The sequence below is a fragment of the Nycticebus coucang genome, chromosome 21 (genome assembly GCF_027406575.1).
Source record: "Nycticebus coucang isolate mNycCou1 chromosome 21, mNycCou1.pri, whole genome shotgun sequence".
NCBI lineage: Eukaryota > Metazoa > Chordata > Mammalia > Primates > Lorisidae > Nycticebus > Nycticebus coucang.
In genome coordinates this window covers 28,699,385-28,717,934 of record NC_069800.1, presented here as the reverse complement: position 1 = coordinate 28,717,934, position 18,550 = coordinate 28,699,385, and the positions used below count along the sequence as shown (strand labels likewise).

The following is an 18,550-nucleotide window of genomic DNA, read 5'->3' as shown; positions in this document are numbered from 1 at the left end:
GGAAATAAATCTGAAAATCAAAGAATATTTAATCTTGGAATATTTTTTAGAACCTTCAGTAAACACATATTCACATCTATATTTAGTGGATGAATTACCTACTCGTGTCAAACTCCTTCAGTTACCTATAGTGAACTGATAGAAAAATTTCCTTTTAACATCTACAAACATTTATTATTCGAATAAGAAAAAGCTAAATAACAGTTAAAATTTATTTCATTGCTGGGTGGTGCCCATGGCTCAGTGGGTAAGGCGCTGGTCCCAGATACCAAGGGTGGCGCATTCAAACCCCGCCCTGGCCAAACTGCAACAATAAATAGCCGGGCATTTGGCAGTGCCTGTAATCTCAGCTACTCGGGAGGCTGAGGCAAGAGAGTCACCTAATCCCAGGAGTTAGAGGTTGCTGTGAGCTGAGACGCCATGACCAGAGTGCCATAAAGTGAGACTCTGTCTCTAAAAGAATAATAATTAATAAATAAATTTATTTCATTACTATTTTTTATGACATACTTAAAATAGGTGATCTTGTCAGTCACCACAAAAAATATATCAATTCTTTCTGTACACGGGCAGGTTTAATTTGCATCATTACCTGAATTCCTTAAGATGAGTGACATCGTTAGTGTGATCCAACTTGTGTGACAACTAAGCTGATGCTCAGAAAAACAGGTTGCCTAATTTTCAAAGCTGGTTAAATGGAGGAGCCAGAAAGTGAGAAGTTCTAGAAATGATTTGTCATTTAGCATCCTTTAAATTAAGCTTCCCATGGAAGAGTTAATTAAGAGAAAAATAAAATTAGGATGCATGTGTTTAGAATACAGTGAGCCAACTATCCACAAACCATACTCGTTACACAATGGCTATTGTGGTACTTGACACATAAATGCAAATATATATCCTGATTGATAAGTCACAAAGTAAGTAGATGTATATAAATATATAGAGTAAGGTATTCTGGTTTCTACAAAAGATTGAACTGTTCCATATGTATCCCCATATTATCTTTAATTTTTATGCTATTGATTTATTTTTTCAAATACGCACAACTTGTTATGTGCTGCTCTGAGCACATAACATGCGATGATTTATTTATTTCCCATGGTAACCTTTTTAAGTGTTAGTACTATTATTCTTATCCCATAGATGAGAAAACTGAGGCACAGAAGAGTGAACAAAACTTTTCAAGATCACATTGCTTCCCACAGCACAGCCAAACTCAAAGCCAGACAGAATGCAGGCGCTTAGCGGTCTGCTTCCACGTGGCAAAAGCTCTTCACACAGACCTGTGGCTTTTCCAAACGAAGAGAGGGTTATTTGTGTTTGTCATTATTAAGGAATTACTAGGGCTCCTTTTATATTTTTTTTAATCTTTTATTTATTTTTTATTGTTGGGGATTCATTGAGGGTACAATAAGCCAAATTACACTGATTGCACTTATTAGGCAAAGTCCCTCTTACAATCGTGTCTTGCCCCCAAAAGGTGTGGCACACACCAAGGCCCCGCCCCCTCCCTCCTTCCCTCTCTCTGCTCTTCTTCCCTACCCCTCCTTCCTTCTTTCTCTCTCTGCTCTCCCCTTCCCCCACCCCCACCGTGACCTTAATTGTCATTAATTGTCCTCATATCAAAATTGACTACATAGGATTCATGCTTCTCCATTCTTGTGATGCTTTACTAAGAATAATATCTTCCACTTCCATCCAGGTTAATACAAAGTATGTAAAGTTGCCATTAAAAAATTCACCATTTTTTAATGGCTGAATACTATTCCATGGTGTACATATACCACAGCTTGTTAATCCATTCCTGGGTTGGTGGGCATTTAGGCTGTTTCCACATTTTTGGCAATTGTAAATTGAGCTGCAATAAACAGTCTAGTGCAAGTGTCCTTATGATAAAAGGATTTTTTTCCTTCTAGGTAGATGCCCAGTAATGGGATTGCAGGATCAAATGGGAGGTCTAGCTTGAGTGCTTTGAGGTTTCTCCATACTTCCTTCCAGAAAGGTTGTACTAGTTTGCAGACCCACCAGCAGTGTAAAAGTGTTCCCTTCTCTCCAGGTCCATGCTAGCATCTGCAGTTTTGAGATTTTGTGATGTGGGCCATTCTCGCTGGGTTTACATGGTATCTCAGGGTAGTTTTGATTTGCATTTCTCTAATAGATAGGGATGATGAACACTTTTTCATATGTTTGTTAGCCATTCGTCTGTCTTCTTTAGAGAAGGTTCTATTCATGTCTCTTGCCCATTGATATACGGGATTGTTGGCTTTTTTCTTGTGGATGAATTTGAGTTCTCTATAGATCCTAGTTATCAAGCTTTGCACCTGTGGCTCAGTGAGTAGGTTGCCAGACCCATATGCCGAGGGTGGCGGGTTCAAACCCAGCCCCGGCCAAACTGCAACAACAACAACAACAAAAAATAGCAGGGTGTTGTGGTGGGCAAATAGCCGGGCGTTGTGGCGGGCGCCTGTAGACCCAGCTGCTCGGGAGGCTGAGGCAAGAGAATTGCGTAAGCCCAAGATTTAGAGGTTGCTGTGAGCCATGTGACACCTCAGCACTCTACCTGAGGGCAGTACAGTGAGACTCTGTCTCTACAAAAAAAAAAAAAGAAAGAAAATATGCAAATATCCTGTCCCATTGTGTAGGTTGTCTCTTTGCTTTGGTTATTGTCTCCTTAGCTGTACAGAAGCTTTTCAGTTTAATGAAGTCCAATTTGTTTATTTTTGTTGTTGTTGCAATTGCCATGGCAGTCTTCTTCATGAATTCTTTCCCCAGGCCAGTATCTTCCAGTGTTGTTTCTATGCTTTCTTTGAGGTTTTCTATTGTTTCATGCCTTAAATTTAAGTCCTTCATCCATCTTCAGTCAATTTTTGTGAATGGAGAAAGGTGTGGATCCAGTTTCAATCTTTTACATGTGGATATCCAGTTCTCCCAGCACCATTTATTGAATAGGGAGTCTTTCCCCCAAGGTATGTTCTTGTTTGGTTTATCGAAGATTAGGTGGTTGTAAGATGTTAGTTTCATTTCCTGGTTTTCTATTCGATTCCAAGTGTCTATGTCTCTGTTTTTGTGCCAGTACCATGCTGTCTTGACCACTATGGCTTTGTAGTACAGCCTAAAATCTGGTATGGTGATGCCACCAGCTTTATTTTTATTACTAAGAACTGCCCTAGCTATACAGGGTTTTTTCTGGTTCCATACAAAATGCAGAATCAGTTTTTCCAAATCTTGAAAGTACAATGTTGGTATTTTAATATGAATGGCATTTAATAGGAAGATTGCTTTGAGAAGTATAGACATTTTAACAATGTTGATTCTTCCTAGCCATGAGCATGGTATGTTCTTCCATTTGTTAAAGTCCTCTGCTATTTCCTTTCTGAGGATTTCATAATTTTCATTATAGAGGTCCTTCACCTCCTTTGTTAGATATATTCCTAGGTATTTCATTTTCTTTGAAACTCTGGCGAAGGGGGTTGTGTCTTTAATTCTCATCTTGACTGCTATTGGCATATACAAAGGCTACTGACTTGTGGACATTGATTTTATATCCTGAGACATTACTATATTACTGTATTTTTTGATGACTTCCAGGAGTCTTGTCATTGAGTCTTTGGGATTCTCTAAGTATAAGATCATGATGTCAGCAAAGAGGGAGAGTTTGACCTCCTCTGCTCCCATTTGGATTCCCTTTATTTCCTTGTCTTGCCTAATTGTATTGGCCAGAACTTCCAGCACTACGTTGAATAGTAAAAGTGACAGAGGACAGCCTTGTCTGGTTCCAGTTCTAATAGGAAAAGCTTTCAGTTTTACTCCATTCAGTAAAATATTCACTGTGGATTTGTCATAGATAGCTTCAATCAGTTTCAGAAATGTGCCACTTATGCCTATACTCTGCAGTGTTATAGTTAGAAAAGGATGCTGGATTTTATTGAATACTTTTTCTGCATCTATTGAGAGGATCATATGGTCTTTATTTTTGCCTCTGTTAATATGGTGGATAACATTTATGGACTTGCGTATGTTAAACCAGCCTTGCATCCCTGGGATGAAACCTACTTGATCATGATGTATGACTTTTTTGACAATAAGCTGTAATCTATTGGCTAGGATTTTGTTGAGAATTTTTGCATCTATATTCATGAGTGAGATTGATCTGAAATTCTCTTTTTTAATTGGGTCTTTTGATATCAGTGTGATGTTTGCTTCATAGAACGTGTTGGGGAAGATTCCTTCTCCTCAATTTTTTGGAATAATTTCTGCAGTACAGAAATAAGCTCTTCCTTGAAGGTTTGATAGAATTCTGGAGTGAAGCTATCTGGACCAGGGCATTTTTTGGTTGGAAGCTTTTTGATTGTTTCTTTAATCTCAGTGCTTGAAATTGGTCTATTCAGGAGCTCTATTTCTTCCTGGCTAAGTCTGGGAAGAGGGTGTGATTTCAAATATTGACCCATTTCCTTCACATTGTCAAATTTCTGGGCATAGAGTTTCTGGTAGTATTCAGAGATGATCTCTTGTATCTCTGTGGGATCAGTTTTATTTCCCCTTTATCATTTCTGATTGAGGTTACTAGAGATTTTACTTTTCTATTTCTAGTTAGTGTGGCCAGTGGTTTATCTATTTTATTAATTTTTTCAAAAAACTAACTCCTTGTTTCATTAAATTTTCTGAATGATTCTTTTGTTTTCAATTTCATTGATCTCTGATTTGATTTTAGATATTTCTTTTCTTCTACTGGATTTAGGCTTAGATTGTTCTATTTTTTCCAATTCCATAAGATGGCTTATGAGTTTGTTGATGTGCTCTCTTTTTGTTTTTCAAGTGTAAGCAATCTAGAGCTATAAATTTTCCTCTCAAAACTGCTTTTGCAGTATCCCACAGGTTTTGGTAGCTTGTGTCTTTATTGTTGTTATGCTCAAGGAAGTTAATGATTTCCTATTTTATTTCTTCCTGTACTCATCTGTCATTCAACAGAAGGTTATTTAATTTCCATGCCTTTGTGTGAGATTGAACGTTTTTGTTAGAGTTGAGTTCCACCTTTAGTGCCTCATTGTCTGAGAAGACAAGGTAAAATTTCAATTCTTTTGATTCTATTGAGATTTGTTTTGTGTCCTAGGATATGATCAATTTTGGAGAATGTTCCATGGGGCAAGGAGAAGAATGTATATTCTTTATCTTTGAGATGGAGTGTTCTATATGCGTCTATCAATGTATAGTTGTTCTAGGGTCTCATCTAAATCTCTTATATCTTTGTTTAATTTCTCTTTAGAGTATCTGTCTAGCTCTGTTAGAGGAGTGTTAAAGTCCCCTGTTACTATGGTACTATCGGATACCATATTGCTCAGACTTAGTAAGGCCTATTTCAAGAATCTGGGATCATTTAAATTGGGTGCATAAATATTTAGAATTGAAACGTCTTCTTGTTGTATTTTTCCCTTGACCAATATAAAGTGACCATTTTTGTCTTTTTTGACTTTAGTTGCTTTAAATCCACATGTATCTGAAAATAAGATCGCAACTCCTCTTTTCTTCTGAATTCCATTTGCCTGAAAAATTGTCTTCCAACCCTTGACTCAGAGCTTTAATTTGTCTTTTGAAGCCAAGTGTGTTTCCTGCAGACAGCAAATGGATGGCTTGTGTTTTTTAATCCAGTCAGCCAGTCTGTGCCTCTTCAGTGGTGAATTCAAGCCATTAATATTTATTGAGATAATTGATAAGTGTGGTAGTGTTCTATTCATCTTATTTTGTGAGAGTCCATTGCTTAGTTTTATCTTTTGCATCAGTGTGGAGGTTAGGTTCTGTCCTTTAATTTCTGAGTTCTTACTTTGCTGCTGATCCATTGTGATGGTCAGTGTGTAGAACAGGTTGAAGTATTTCCTGTAAAGCTGGTCTTGTTGTGGCGAATTTCCTCAATGTTTGTATATCAGTAAATTATTTGATTTCTCTGTCAATTTTAAAGCTTAGCTTAGCAGGATATAGAATTCTGGGCTGGAAATTGTTCTGTTTAAGTAAAGGTAGATAACCATTGTCTTCTTGCTTGGAAAGTTTCATTAGAGAAGTCTTTAGTCACTCTGATGGATTTGCCCCTCTAGGTGAACTGGGGCTTACTCCTGGAACCTTGAAGAATCTTTTCTTTTGTCTTGACTTTGGAGAGGTTCATTACAATGTGTCTTGGAGAAGCTCGGTTAGAGTTGAGGCAACCTGGGGTCCAATATCCCTCTGAAAGGAATGTGTCAGATTCTTTGGTGATATTTGGGAAATTTTCATTTATAATAATCTCTAGTATGGCTTCCATTCCCCTGGGACATTCTTCTTCCTCTTCTGGGATTCCTATAACTCATATGTTGGAATGCTTCATAAAGTCCCCTAATTCTGTCAGTGAATGTTCTGCTTTCTCTCTTCTTTTTTGCCCCTTTTACTATCTGAGTTATCTCAAGAACTTTGTCTTCTACCTCTGAAATTCTTTCTTTTGTGTGGTCTAACCTGTTGCTAATACTTATACTTTCTATTGCATCTTTAAGTTCCCTAATTGACTGCTTCAGTTCCTTCAGCTCTACTATATCCTTTCTATATTCTTCATATCATTCATCTCTTATTTGATTCTGTTTTTTGATTTCCTTTTGGTTATTTTCCACTTTATTGGCAGTTTCCTTCATTGTTTCCATCATTTCCTTCATTGTTTTCATCATGTGTATTCTAAATTCCCTGTCATTCCTAATATTTCTTTATAGGTGGAATCCTCTGCAGTAGCTACCTCATGGTTCCTTGGACTGGTTCTTCATGTTGCCAGGAGTTTTCTGCTAATTCTTCCTCATGAGTGATTTTTTTAATGTGTTTCCTTACCCTGATTATCCTTTCACTTCCTCTTGCTCTTTCAGTTGCCATGCCTGTGGACTAGGGTTTCAATGAGTCCTTTTGGTACAGGACCAGAAGGATGAGAAGGTTGAAAAGCACTAAGAGATAAAAGAAAGAAAAATTAAGAAAGAAAGATAAGAAAAAAGAGAAAGGAGAGGGGTGGGTAAAAGGGGATATTGACAAAGAGAAGAGAGGAACAGAAAGAGGTAGACAGAGCATTATAGGTATAGTAGGGTACTTTGACACAACCTTAAAAAAAAAAAACCCAACTTCCAAGCGAGCCAGTTTGGGTGGTTCCCTTGAGGTCAGCAGCTCTTTGCTAGCCTGATTGGACCCAGTAGCCCACCTCCACCAAGTAGAGAGGAAAGACAAAAATGCTAAAAATCCAACCAAAACAAGGAAACAGAAAACTTTACAGGATAAAATTGGGTGAAATACCAAATAATAGGGGTAGAAACACTAGCAAAATTGAAGTTCTAATTATTGAAAAAGGCAACAAAGGGAAATTGTAATTAAATTAGAAAATGGAGGGGGAAAAAAGAAACATCTATAGGGACAAGGTTGAAATTAAAAAACAAAACAACAATAACAACAAACAAAAACAAAGCAATATATATATATATATATATCTTGTTGATTATTGTCTGGGCAACAGGTGATCTTCTGGGGTATGAGATGTTAATCACAATGCTGATACGACTGGAGGCCTCCACTAATTTCTCAAACCCCACAGCATGGAGAACCTAAACCTCTCTTCAGCCCTCTTAAAGGGCATTTTAAACATCTAAACTTGGCTAAGCAGAAGCTTTCCCAGGAAAGCGCTTGTCGCTGGGATCACTGCTGAAGTGGCTATCCACTTACCCAGTGTGCCAAAACCCGTCTCACTCTGTTCCTGAAGGTTAAGGCTGTAAGGCGGCTCAGTACCCACCTTTAGGCTGCTCAGTCACTAGATTACTAGCGCCCACCCGATCCTTGCTCAGCGACCTGGCAAGAGGGCGGAGCTTGCCAGGGCAGTTCTCTCACAATGGCTCCGCATGGCCCACAGCCAAACACTATTAGCTCCGTCCAGCTCAGCGGCTCAGTCTGGAGCCCTAAACAACACCCAAAGTTCTCTGCAGTCCTGCTCAAGCTCTCCCAAGGCATTTCAACTGAGTGCCAAGTCCAAAAGCACCAAAACAGCTCACAGGTAAGGCCTTTCCAGTTTGCAGTCTCACTGCTGATATACTTACAGCTGCCTACGGGATTAGACCCAACAAAAACACGCAACCACTTGCCAGTTTTCCACTGCTTTTATCCTCCTCTTGGGGTCCAGAAGTCTCACGCTGACTCCCTGTGTCCTCAAAGGGATGATTATAGGCAAATCCCACCAGCCAGAGATGCCTGGAGTCTTGTCTCCCCAGACTCACTGTGCCCAGATGCAAGGAAGCTGTTACTTGGCCGCCATCTTGCTCGGATCTCTAGGGCTCCTTTTTTTATATGTTTTATTTTAAATTATGTTTGGACATTCTAGAAACCCCTCTGGTAACATGTAACTGTACCAAAGTACCAGATAAAGAAGCAGGTAAGAGTATCTCATCAGTGGAAAACTCAGCCAGGGAGATGAGAGGAACTCAGTCTAAGTCCTCTTTTAACACATCATTATTCTGAAACTTGGGCATATTGATACCTAGAAAGCTGAAGGGGAAGGTAATGCTTTCCACATCTCTATTGGGGTTTAAACAGGAAGACACAGAGGTTGCCGAATTGTCTGTTTGGGGCACAACGTTACCCCTGGTGGCATGGGGAGATTCGAATTTTGCTGGAAGTTGGTGGTTACATATGTATAGTTTGAAACATGAGTGACATGTTGTCTATACTTTAAAATTCTTAAATTTAGAAAGTACTGAGTAGATGAGGAGGAAGCTAACTACTTTTTCCATCGATTACTTTTCAAACTGCCATGTTTTTCACACACTTTTATTTTCAGTAAGAATGAATGTACAAATGATTAAACTTGACTGTTTACCTTCCATTTCTCCTAGGAAGGCAGGCTGTGCCATATTTCTCTCCTATTTTAATTTCATGTATAGATTATGTTACATTTTTAACAAACTGCCTAAAATATCACTACAGGTGATGGCGTGAATGACTGCAGATTTATTTAAGTAAATAAATTGAACTATTGAACTATTTGCACTATTTTTATATCCATCAAATTGGATATGCTTTGGAACACAATGTTATATAGAGAGAGCTTAGAATTTACAATTATAAGTACGTGGATTCAAATCTCCCTTTGCCCATTTAATAAAACTGAGCAAATTACTTCACCTTTCTGTACCTCAAAGGAAATTGGGAATAAGAATAGCTATGTCCCTGTGCATTCCTGTACAGATTAAATGGGGGGAGGAGGCAAGGATACAGACAGACTAGTGTGGTACTCGACACATAGTTACTAGTATTGACATATAGTTACTAATTAGCAGAACTTATTGTAGTTGTATTGATTGTCTAGAGAACTGAACAGTGAGGAATCTAGTAGCCTATGTGATGAAATTCTTTCAACTGTGCATCCCAAAGAATACATGAAGATTAATCAATGCCAGGACACAATTGTTCTCCTTTCTTATTGTCATTCCTTCAACATTGTAACAGTTTTAATCCTCTCACGTTCCACTGGCCCCCCAGCAGGGATTACCTGCAGAGAGTTCCCCTATAAATCTGGCCCTGGAGCTACAGGAAGTTAGCACCTTAGAAATGACTGTCCACCAAGGATGGACAACTATATCAGATAAATACTCCAGTTTCCAGTCTGTTTGGGAATATCCTGAGGTGTGTTCTTCACCCTATCTCCAAGTGGCCCCAGTAGATTAAGCTTCAATTGCCCCAAATGGTAAACTCCTAATTAACACATTTTTTCCCTCCCGATGTTTTAACTCTGCATCCTTTGACCACCTCCAAAATAAACACCTGTCCCAGATCCTTGCTATGAGTCTGCTTCTGAGGCACCAGATAAACATCCTGTATGCCAATCATGTGTCTTGCAACATGGGAACCTAGCTCAGATTCTTACACCTCCTGAAGCAGTCACTGTGTTTGCCCAGCTCTAAAGCTGACTTTCCTGCAGACATCACCAACATCCTGGCCCTAATTTATTTGGTCCAAAGGATGCAAGTGCTTTTTTTGAACCCATTTTTCTGCTTCTTCTATGGTCAGCCTGCCTGAATGCCTCTAGCATCCTCTTCCTCTTTCCTTCCTAGCTTTTAAAGCTACATTAAACCAGCCCCTGGTCTTGTTCCTGGAGATGAAAAAACCTAGAATGCTACTATTTGGAGATTCTCCTTTAATATTATTTATCTCTTCTCTGTGTTCACTGCCAAGGATAACTCAACTTTTTTTAGCTCCATAGATATGCCTGTGACCAAGGGAAATACTTTTCTGGATGGTTGCTCTTATATTTCTTCCTAACTATGTTTCTTTCTTTTAGATTTGAATAGTGTGTTCACTTTAGCTTAATCAGCTCATGCTTCACAGCTTCAATTTTGGATAAAGATGCATGGCCCTGCTCACTAGTTTCTTTCTCTGCCAACAGATTTCTCTACTTGTACATTGAAGCTCCCTATGAATGGAGTGGAGACTGCCTTTACAAATTCATCACACTCCCTCCCAAAACAAATATGAATGACCTTATTATGATAATAGCACTGAGATAAGGAGGGCAGTATCCTACCAGCTTTTTTTCTTTCTGGTACTTACCCCCATAGTTGCTTTTCTTTGCCATAGTCAATCTATTTTCCTTCCATTCCCTCTATCTAAAGAACTAGCTATAAAATAGTTATAAGGATACCTTGCATCTGTCACTTGCAGAAAAAAAAGAACACGTAAATAAGCAAAGTTCACCAAGTCTTTTGCTCTATGTGGGAAAATGTTCATGGCATCTAGTTTCAGAGTCATCATCCATGTAAGGGGGTAGTGTTTTATTTATCAAGTCTTGCTGGCTGTGTGAGCTGCCTCAGCCACTGACACACCCTGGTGAGCAGAATGACATCCCTCGTCACTTCCATATAAAAAAGCAAGAAACCTTGAAAAAGAGAGGTGTAAGGCTGTGCACTGATTGAAAGGGAATTTCATAGTCTGTGTTTTAGTTTTTGAGATGCAAATGTTGAATTCAAAGGCTAGTGATAGAGACCAAAATGGACATAAATTTATCTTTCCTTTACAATGAATTTTAAATAAAACATAGCAAGAGTCTGCTCTGCCTTCAAAAACAAAACAAACAAACAAAAAAAGAGGTAGCTTTATGGCTGTGAAACTCAAAGATATGAATCTCACTTAGGTACAACACAGAATCCATCTCTTTAATTTCCAGTTGTGCTGAAATGGAAAGACTTTCCTATGCCTGATCTTTCATATGAATGATGGATTAGAATTACATCCATATAACTGTAAATCAAATTGAGAATACTGCATTACAATCAGGGAAGAGAGATAACCTAATATACAAATTGTTCAATAAGCCTCAAATCCAATAAAGATATATTTCATAAGGAAGAAAAAGGAGGAAGGTATATTTTCTGCACCAAAAATGCTGCTGGTGTCAAAAATGAAATCTAAAGATCTTGAAAAGATATCTTAGTTTGTATGTATGTAAACATACAAATAAAATAACTTTTCTTCTAATAGTCATATTAAAGATTGAGGGTTCAAACTGAAATTCAACTATTTTTTTTAATCATCCTTTAGCTTGTGTTTTTTTTTCTGCCATTAGTTTCTAATATTGTAAGTGATATAGTTACAGTACCACAAGCTGTAATTGAGTTCTTGTTTCTCAGGTATGGAAAGTTCTTTCTTCAGTGGCCAATTACCTGGAAATTGGAATCACACAAGAAATTGCAAAATGCAACTTTCTTTGCAATGGATATGAAGTGGAATGGATGCCATGGATATTAATCACGAATCCTGATGAGTGAAAGAAAATAATTTACTGGCTAGGCCTGTTGGTTTCAGCCTATAATCCTAGCACTCTGACAGGCTAAGGCTGATGAATCACCTGAGCTTAGGAGTTCGAGACCAGCCACCAGCAAGAGCCAGTGAGACTCCATCTCTGCTAAAAACAGAAAAACTAGCTGGACGTGGCATGCTACACTCCTGTAGTCCCAGCTACTCAGGAGGCTGAGGCAAAAGGATCTCTTGAACCTATGAGTTTGAGGTTGTTGTGAGGTATGACACCACGGCACTCTACTTGGGCACAGAGTGAGACTCTGTCTGTCTTAAAAAAACAAAAAAAAAACCAGGACTTTACTTAGGCAGAAGTCTCTATTTTGTGGTGCTTATGGGAACAGAGATGATCTAGAACTTAATTTCAAAAGAGAAATTAAATTATAGGATTCTGAGTTAGTCTGGTTAATTCCAACTGTGGACGCCACAAGCAGGCCTTGAGCAACTTACAAAAATATGAAATTCAAAGTTCACCTCACCTCTTACTTTTGTCTGAGCTATATTTTTTAGTGTTCTCCAACAGAGAAATGAAACATTTTCACAGAGAGTTATGGAAACAGCTTATTTTCTTTGGGGGAAAAAAAACTCAAGGAAATTATATCAATTGCAGGGATGGAGAAAATGTGTTTGAGTCTGGTTGTAACCTGTAGGTAAATCCTCAGGAAACTGCTCAGGAGGTTCAGTTAATGAGAAACAGTAAAACATAAAATTCCTTGGTAGACAAGGTTTTGCAGGAGAGAGTGGTTTGCATGCAAATTGTCTATAGGTTTAGGGTATTGTTGCTATTTTGATTTTATTTATTTGTTTTTGAGATGCAGCCATTCATTTCTCCAGACCCGAGAGTGCCACAACCCAGATAAAGTCATTTTTAGACAACTGTTTCTGTTAAATTCCTTCCACGTATAAGGTCCTCTAAAAACTTAGTGTTTCGCAGTTTATCCTTCTCTCCCCTCTCCTTATCCCTCCCCTTTGTGTATTTTCTGAATGTTTAGGTACCATTTGGTACTTGAAAGAATAAATATCTTTTGCGGTATACCCCTTGTATATCAATAATGAATTGTGTTCACAAAAGGAGGTTGAAAGTGAAATTGTTTTTAAAAGGAGAATTTTGCCATAACAAAGGTTGATGTTAGCAAAAAGATGAAAAAAGGGTACAATTTTAAAGGTAAATAAAATGATGGGTTGTCGGAAAGAAAGTGAAATATAGTTTAGTGTGTTCCATCACCAAAAACGGATTTTAGTGAAGAACTTGCTCATTATACACTTTCAATTATTCCTCCATTTACATCCAGAACTACACAACTTAAAAATACTGTGGTTTCTTCTGGGTAAATATTTCTCAAAATGAACTATTCCTTCAGTTCATGCTCAATAACCTTTTCTAATTTTTTTTGTTCAAATGTTAACCATCCCAAATGTAGATACATAATGAATCCTCAAATATTTACCCCTAAGATTCAGTCACCATCATTATTTTACCAGCCTGCTTCATCTACACAATCTTACTTCATAATAAATTCCTAATTAATAAAGACTAGTAGTCTTTTTAATAATAAATAATGATTAGTGGGAAAACCTTTCAAGCAAAGATGCCACAAAGAGTTAATCAGCTTTCTTATAAATTCTCCTAGACTCTCTTTATCAGTACTGTAGGAATCCCAGAAGCTCTCATTGAGAATTATTTTTTCATTCTGAGCCTCTCTTCTGGGTGGTTCTTACTTGTCTTTAGTTTCTATATCTCAAGGACTATTCAAGGGAATACCTGACCCTAACCCCTCCTTCTGTAATTCTGAGAGGTGACACTCTTTAACCAATGAGCTATAGTAGAACCTCCACAGTTGATCACCTCCCTACACTGACCACCTCCTTAAGTTGACTTAATTTTCACAGACTGGACATGCACCATAAGTAGAGTAGGCCAGTTCCTTATGTTGACCACCTCCATATGTTGACCAGTTTGTTACAGTCCCTTGGGTGGTCAACTTACGGAGTTCTACTGTATTTAATAAGTAAGCAGAGGTGTTTTGAAAGGACATGAGAATTCAGCAATAAAGTAGTATGCTTTACTTTTCTATAGACTGAACTGAAAATGCTTAAAAGAACAAAAGGCCAGAGGATGAGTTATGCTTATTACTGGAAGGAAAGAAGGGCCTACAGTATAGAGCCAATTCATTCCCAAACATTTTCCCATTAAATGTTGTAGAAGTAAAAAAAAAAAAATTGTGGACTCTGCATTCACTGATTTAAAACTTGTAATTTATAATAACAAGTCCAGATGGTTTCTGAAAATTCTTTTTGTCTTCTGAGTATACAGAAAGCAAAATTACAAGTAAGTGATCGAGTATATTTTCTCTTTTAACCTTGTCTCAATGGTGTTCAAAAACTTGGATGCAATTAATTGTTTCACAGAATAGCTAGTATCATTGTTTAATTAGCCTTGCCAAAGCATTCCTTCTTCCTGAACACTCTCCGTTAATCTTTCATTATTGCTAGAGTGCTAAATGCTTCCCTTTTAGTCCTGTTATTGTTTGTTTTATTAGATTTTTAGTAGGTATCTTGCCTTTTCTGGGTCATGAAAATTGATGCTTTTACAGTAGCATTTGATCTTTCTAGGAAACTTGATGTACTTGATAAGCTCTCAACTTGTTAATGAAGTTGAGGTTTCAGTAGGCAAAACGTTGAAAGGGTATTTTCTTTCTTCATAATTTGCCTAAAAACATTTCTATTCATGTAGCCAAACAGAAGAAAAAGAGAGAATTAATGGCACCAAATAATGTAATTCAGCGGGAAAGGTCTTGTTTGTTTTCTTTCTCATTTCTCTTCTTCTTCTTCTTCTTCTTTTTTTAATTCACTTTTTTCTTCGTAAGACTGGTATATAAAACCTTCAGAAGAAAGGTCAAAATAACCAGCCTAAGTAATCAGGACCCGTTGGCCAAGATTTAGCTAAATAAATACAACATAAGCTTATTCTTCACTACGATGCTGGCTGCAAATTTTCTAAGTGATTGATTTGATGCTAATTTTCTGTATGGAATTCTCATTTCCTTCAGGGCCTGTCCTATGGGAGGAAAATAAATTCAGCCAAACTGACTGAGCCCTGTTTTGGGTTTTATTTTGAGTTCTGAAGGTTTAGAAAACTCCATTTCCCTGTGGCAGGCACCTGTAGTCCCAGCTACTCAGGAGGCTGAGGCAAGAGAATCAGCTAAGCCCAAGAGCTGGAGGTTTCTATGAGCTGTGATGCCCGGCATTCTACCGAGGGTGACAAAGTAAGACTCTGTCTCAAAAAAAAAAAAAAAAGAAAACTCCATTTCCCAGTAGGACTGCATCTCTGAGGGATTCTCATTTATGACATCCCAAAGAACACAACTGGCTCTGAAAAACACTTACGGTCTTCAGCCAATTGTTCTTCCTGTCATTTTTACATGCTACAATTCTCCCTTTATTTCCTCCATTCATCCCATGAATTGAACATGTAAATGAAAAGTCTCTATCCCTCTCCTTAATTCCCTGTGTCCAAATGCTAGTACATTCCAGGATAAGGATGAAATCAACATACGCCTGGCCGGCATCACCTTTTTGCTCACTGTACACCGACCTCTTTACATCAATCCTCAGTGCTGGAGGATGTCCATGCTGAGAGCCTTGATTATGTTTCTGGCCTGGCGTAGGTGAACCTGTCATATTTCTATTCCACTGTAACCACCATCTTTGCTTTACTGTATTCCCGAATCAAGGAAAGTGATAGAGAGTTTTCATTTCCATATGCAATTCAGGGGATGACTAGAGGGAACAGAGAGAACTATGGCCCAGAAGGATGTGTAACAGGATGACAGAAAGATCACTTGACAAAAGGCTCTAATTCCTGAGCCAGAAATTCCCTGTCTACATCTTGTTGGGCAAGATGCATCCCTCCTCTAGGCCATTGCAGGGTGGGAGACATCGAGCCATAAAAATTTCTAATAAGAATAAAAGTCATTGTTTTGAAACCATTCTGACTCTTATTATTAAGTTATTTTAAAGTTAGGATGTTGGCGTCTCAGATGATTGACTAATTTTTCTCAACATTTGTTATTCAGGACCCCAAATTACGAGAACTTTTGGATGTGGGCAACATCGGGCGTCTAGAGCACCGCATGATCACAGTAGTGTACGGGCCTGACCTCGTTAACATCTCCCACTTGAACCTCGTGGCTTTCCAAGAAGAAGTGGCCAAGGTATGGTGGATGGAAACTCTAAAGCTTGTCATCTTGATCTGAATCTTTGTGATATTATACTGAGGCCTGTGAGAGACTTCGAATTTTTGTCATATTTTAGCATGTGTTAAAATGTCACCTAAAAGTAATTTAGCTGCCAAATATAAGTGTAATTCAAACACTTCCAAATAATGGCATACACTTAGAATTATGAAGATTTTTTTTTCATTAGGAGTAAGGCATTGGTTATAATTTCTTTGCAAAACAAAGTATAGATAAAACCATATTTCATTTTATCTGAACACCTTATTTCAAGTCATTTTAATCCTCATCCCTTTGTTACTTCCAACCTCATCTCCTTTCCAACCCCCTCCTAGAGATAGACACCGTTAGCACCTTCTTCACTTCCTTTTCCCTGCACAGCACCTAGCCCACACATTCATGTGGTGGTTGTTCAATTAATAGCTAAAGGATTGAAAAAAATTAAATATAAATGTAAAATAATAAAGATAATATTTAAAAACAATAAATAATATTTATTCAACATTGGACTGGAGAGCTGCTCTCCATTTAGTGAGCCATTCAGATACATTCAGAAGTAACTAGAATATGCACACAGCATGGCAAGCAATAATCTATGAACATCTACCACCCCCTGAACTCAATCTTTCTCTGGAAAGACCCAATTGCCATTACAAGAAAACTGAAATGAACATATTTAAATAAGAGCCTTCTTTTTCTGTGTTTATAGTTTATAGAGTGCTAGTGATGATTCTTATCCTTCATATAATTTTCTTCCAGAGTTAATGTGTGGGGGTCTCGGTGTGTGACACACCTTTTGGGGACAGGATACAATTATAGGAGGGACTTTACCTAACCAATGCAATCAACGTAACCTGGTTTCTTGTACCCTCAATGACTCCCCAATAATAAAAAAGAATTAATGTGAATCTAAGCATTCTTTGAAGTCTACATATCATATAGGTTCCCTTACAGAGCATCACATGTCATGAATCACAACTATAGGGCACTTGAGTCCAGCCTATGTTGTCTGGGCATTGAGATGTGTAATTTTTAACCCGGAGAGTTCCAACAATTTTCTAAGCTACACCAGACATATTGGCCTGGTTTCTAATTTGTTAGAATTGTTGGCAGGGCATCATTTTGAACATTTACATACCATCAACTTCAGTTGTTCATAATGAAATGAATTAAATGCTGACAATTTTTAATACCCTGCAGCCCTTAGGAAGTTCTGTCTCTAATTTTTACAAACCTAATCTATTTCTCTCTTTAAAAGCCAAATTACTGGCTATGCCTATAATCCTAGTACTCTGGGAGGCCAAGTAGGGTGGATTGCCTGAGCTCAGGAGTTAGAGACCAGCCTGAGCAAGAGTGAGACCCTGTCTCTACTAAAAATAGAAGAATTATCCAGGCATTGTGGTGTGCACCTATGGTCCCAGCTACATGGGAAGCTGAGACAAAAGGATTGCTGGAACCCAGAGTTTGAGGTTGCTGTGAGCTATGATATCACAGTACTCTACCCAAGGAGACAGAGTGAGACTCCATCTCAAAAAAAGAAGTTTTTTTCAGTTCAAGAAAACATTGTCTATGTGACAGCATTGTACTTGTCCTGCAATAATAATTTTGGTGTCCTTCTTTTGAACTTTTGCAATCTATACACAGTAGAACCTTCATAATTGACCATCTCCCTACATTGACCACTTCCTTAAGTTGACCTAATTATCATAGATTGGACATGCACCACATGTATGAATTAGTGCAGCAGGTCTAGTTCCTTATGATGACCGCCTCCATTCGTTGACCAGTTTGTTACAATCCCCTGAGTGGACAACTTACAGAGATTCTACTATACTTAATTTTTTAGTATGTGGATGGGTGACTGGATAGATGAATGAATACCAAAAGCCCCTGGGTTATGAATGAAATAGGTTTGTTCTTACGTTGACTTTGTATGTAGGTTGGAACAGGTACATTTACCTATTACCTATAGTAACCTGCCTTCATAAGTGGGAGTCGTATGTCAGTCAGATTTTTGTAACTTGGGGACTGCCTATATAGGAAAACGAATTCTAAATATTTGTAAAATATCGTAAAAATATCTTTCCCCAAATGCAACTATGTTCCCTTTACAAAAATGACCAATTCATGAGATTCACTAAATCTTAATTTAAAAACTACAGTAAATCAGAGTGACGTTCAGGGAAGCTTTCACTAGAATTAGATATAGACTTAACATTACATATCCATCTGCAAGTCTTAAATTGCATTAAACTTTTGTGTAACCATATTTAAAATACATTCAATTTCTTCCTCTCTGGGGGTTCCTACCCAATAATTCTCTTCAGGAATTTTTATTTTTGAACCCTGGAATATTCCCCATTAGGACTGCATCTACAGAGATTATTCCAGCAGCTACTTGATGTTTCTTGTATAATTGATGAAGTTGTAGAGAATATTTTTGCCTTCTGTGGCTATAATGTTCCATAGAGTATTTTTTTCCTCATTGA

General features: G+C 37.9%; 1 protein-coding gene across 5 annotated transcripts in view; it reads left to right on the top strand.

The window, feature by feature from the left end:
- The window catches only part of PLCB1 (phospholipase C beta 1), a 922,504-nt gene that overhangs the window by 573,081 nt on the left and 330,873 nt on the right, over positions 1–18,550 (top strand). For all 5 annotated transcript variants that reach the window (XM_053573858.1, XM_053573860.1, XM_053573861.1 and 2 more), the window contains one exon: positions 15,903–16,040. In XM_053573858.1, the coding sequence (XP_053429833.1) occupies positions 15,903–16,040 (138 nt within the window). The remainder of the gene's footprint in view (positions 1–15,902; positions 16,041–18,550) is intronic.